Source organism: Arachis duranensis, chromosome 9, assembly GCF_000817695.3.
Source record: "Arachis duranensis cultivar V14167 chromosome 9, aradu.V14167.gnm2.J7QH, whole genome shotgun sequence".
In the NCBI taxonomy this organism is placed as follows: Eukaryota; Viridiplantae; Streptophyta; class Magnoliopsida; order Fabales; family Fabaceae; genus Arachis; species Arachis duranensis.
In genome coordinates, this window is record NC_029780.3 from 109,985,237 (window position 1) to 109,988,244 (window position 3,008).

Here is a 3,008-nt window from a genome sequence, read left to right on the forward strand (position 1 = left end):
CAAAGCAAAAGCCCGGAGGACAAGGCAACTAAGCATTGCTGGTCCTGAATAACATAAAAATGTGACCTTAGTCTAGGCCTTAAATTCACTTCTGGATTCTGGCTCCATGGTATAGGTATAGGATAGGCCTGTTGCACTTGCAGAAAAGAAACGTATGCATTTGTTCCATTCAATGCAACTTGTTCTGTTCTTCCTCATTCCACTACTCCTAGATCTCTAGCATCACTTTTTCAACAATTATTTTCACTACTAGTCTCGTGCTGTAAAAAACAGAATTTTATACAAAGTACAATAATTATATATATCATGAAACTATAGTGAAGTGGATCAAGTATTTAGATGAATATACACTAGGCATAATTAAGTTAGTCTAAGAAATATGCATGTATATTCAATTATTCACCCACGTTAGTAGGTGTGTTCTGGAATGAGAATTGAGATGAGAAGAATCAGGAATGGTTTGTCCCGAACGTACAAGACACATCCCTCTCAATACTCCACACTCCCCCCATACCTACTGCTACTCTTGCTGCTCTATCACTCCTATCACACCTCGTTCAATTTTATGACACGATATTAATTTGTTTATAATAAAAAATTAGTTTGATTTATTATTCAAAAGAAAAAAAATTATTTACAATAAATTAAGAAAATATAAAATTCACCTTAGCTCAAAATATAAAATTTATTACTTAAAAGAATGTATTAGAGATAACATTGTTAATTACTGCTTGATCTGATATTTATAACTCGACTAATCAATGCCTTATCTTGGTCCAAATTGCGATCCGCAATCTAACCTGCCCTCAATCATTTATTTATTGGTCAAGCGAAATTGGTAATGAAAAATCAAGTCAGCATTTCAGTGAGTCTACTGTGCTTAAGTTTGGTCCAATACAACATAAATTCATACAAAGTTGGGCTAATGTGGATATTGGTTTAGGGCCAAAGTCCGACCCGGCTATATATAGAAGATGAGAACAAAGATTTTATTTCAAAGAGGCGAAAGCTAAAGTACAAAACTTATTCTTCATATTCAAATAAAATAAATAATAAATAAAGTCTTATTCGAAAAGATGGAGCCTCTCTTGTCTGTAGTGAGTGGAGTATGATACAGTATCTGTATTAGTATGGTATGATAGTATCCATTCATATTGACAAATCAGTAGCGTATTGAATTGATGAGTGATGAGCGATGAGATTAAGAGAAAGCAAGCTATCGCAATCAGTCTGGGCCCAGGGCCCTCTTTCATAATGGGCCCATAGTCCTGTTTGGGCCTTTTCCCCTAATACTCAAACAGACCCCCCTACCCCCTCCCTCTTTTGGGTTCTTGTCTTCCGAGTTTTGACCTTGGACTTTTCTTTCAACCACCACCAGTCCACCACCCTCATTTCAACTCTTGTAAGTCACCGTCCGGTACTGTCTGCTGACGTGCGCAGCCTCTCCCACCTCGGCCATGGGCGTACTCCGCCGCCGTCACCATTACTGGTTGCCAGCACTAGTATTGACGGCCTTCACTCTTCTCTTGTTCTCTTCTGCTGCTTCAGCCATGACCAGCAGAAGCAGCAGAGCATCATCAGCGCCAAGTAAGTTCATAACAGTACACTTCAACATCACGTGACACTCTCTCTACTTCTGTTTTCAGCTCTGACCAACTGTTTAACTTCGCTTTCTGGGTTCAGGTTTTGGAGTCGCAGCAAGACACGTGCAACCTCGCATGGAAGAGAAGGAAAAAAGGGCAACGGCGGGGGATGAGAAGAGGTCGAGGGGTCCAGGGTCGTGGCCGCCGTCGTGCAGGTCAAAGTGCGGGTGGTGCAGCCCATGCGAACCGGTTCACGTGCCGGTCCAACCGGGTATGATCATACGGCTTGAGTACTACCCAGAAGCGTGGCGTTGCAAGTGTGGGAACAAGCTTTTTATGCCTTGATCACTCATCATTCACACAACCATCATCATCATCATCATCATATATTAACCTTGTTGCCAAAACAGAACAGGAAAAGACATTGCAGGCACCCATCTTAAGATTTTCCCCTTTAGGTTTCTTTTTTATTTTATTATTTTCTTATTATATCTTTCTCTCTCTCTCTCTTCTCTCTCTCTCTGTCTCAATTTTAGTGCCTACCAACATGCATTGATTAATGATTGTGGTGATGAGGATGGGTTGTTGGTGATGGTGCTTTGTTTTTTTTGTTCTTCTTACAATTAGTGTTATATTATAGTTAGTACTAAGTATTATTGATATCTCAACATTTGGAGGGTTAACCCTTTTTTGAGACAGGAAGCTAGGGAACGTTGGGAATGTAAGATGCTAATAATCTCAGATTTTCCAGAGATATATATGTTCAAGCATCCCTTCTCTGTTTTTAACACACCTCTCTCTCTCTTTCTCTCTCTCAATGTATATATTATATGGTTTCTCTTTCTTGTTTTGGTTCTTTATTAATTTTATTTTCTCGGACTATATCACATTATGAAAATAAGTGAAAGTTGTAACATATAATATTATGTTCAGAAAAACAGAATCATTTTCTTGTTCTAGTTATTATAGCTCCATTGGTTCCATGCTTCCATGCCTGTGAAATCCAGAGAGCATCTTTGAATAGAGATTGTGGTATCTGATTTGTATTCTTAATTTTCCTTCCGATGGTTTTCCACTTAATATATACATATATGTCGCATCGCTCTCACTGTTAGGTTCATCAGCTTGTGTTGTGTGTGCAGTGGATTAGGTGTTTGCTCTTTCTTTTTTTTTTTCTTCTTCATCTTTGTTTGTGCTCTGTTGAAAAACAGCGTTTGAAGTTTGAATATTATTTATATAGGGAGACATTGGCTTTTTAATTTCTCTTTTTCTTGGATATGCATTAAATGTGCACATGTCCAATAAAAGAGGTGGTTTTGATACTGTGGAGAAAGCAACGTTTGTCAGTGCCTCTGAGTAACATGTTTTGTGTGGTGAGAATGGAAAATGAACACAGATAGCCATAGCCCATTCTTTGTTTCTACT

At 38.5% G+C, this 3,008-nt stretch overlaps 1 protein-coding gene across 1 annotated transcript; it reads left to right on the forward strand.

The window, feature by feature from the left end:
* Positions 1 to 1,366: 1,366 nt before the first annotated feature.
* On the forward strand, positions 1,367 to 2,447 carry LOC107466906 (EPIDERMAL PATTERNING FACTOR-like protein 5). The gene is made up of 2 exons (XM_016085913.3): positions 1,367 to 1,587; positions 1,684 to 2,447. Exons 1-2 carry the CDS (start codon positions 1,458 to 1,460, stop codon positions 1,926 to 1,928), a joined length of 375 nt encoding a protein of 124 aa, XP_015941399.1. The 5' UTR covers positions 1,367 to 1,457; the 3' UTR covers positions 1,929 to 2,447.
* Positions 2,448 to 3,008: the final 561 nt, after the last annotated feature.

Excerpts from the sequence above, each read along its gene's own strand:
- LOC107466906 (XM_016085913.3), top strand. The coding sequence starts at position 1,458 with ATGGGCGTACTCCGCCGCCGTCACCATTACTGGTTGCCAGCACTAGTA. Across the intron at positions 1,588-1,683 it reads CAGAGCATCATCAGCGCCAA|GTTTTGGAGTCGCAGCAAGA; the intron begins GTAAGTTCATAA and ends TTCTGGGTTCAG.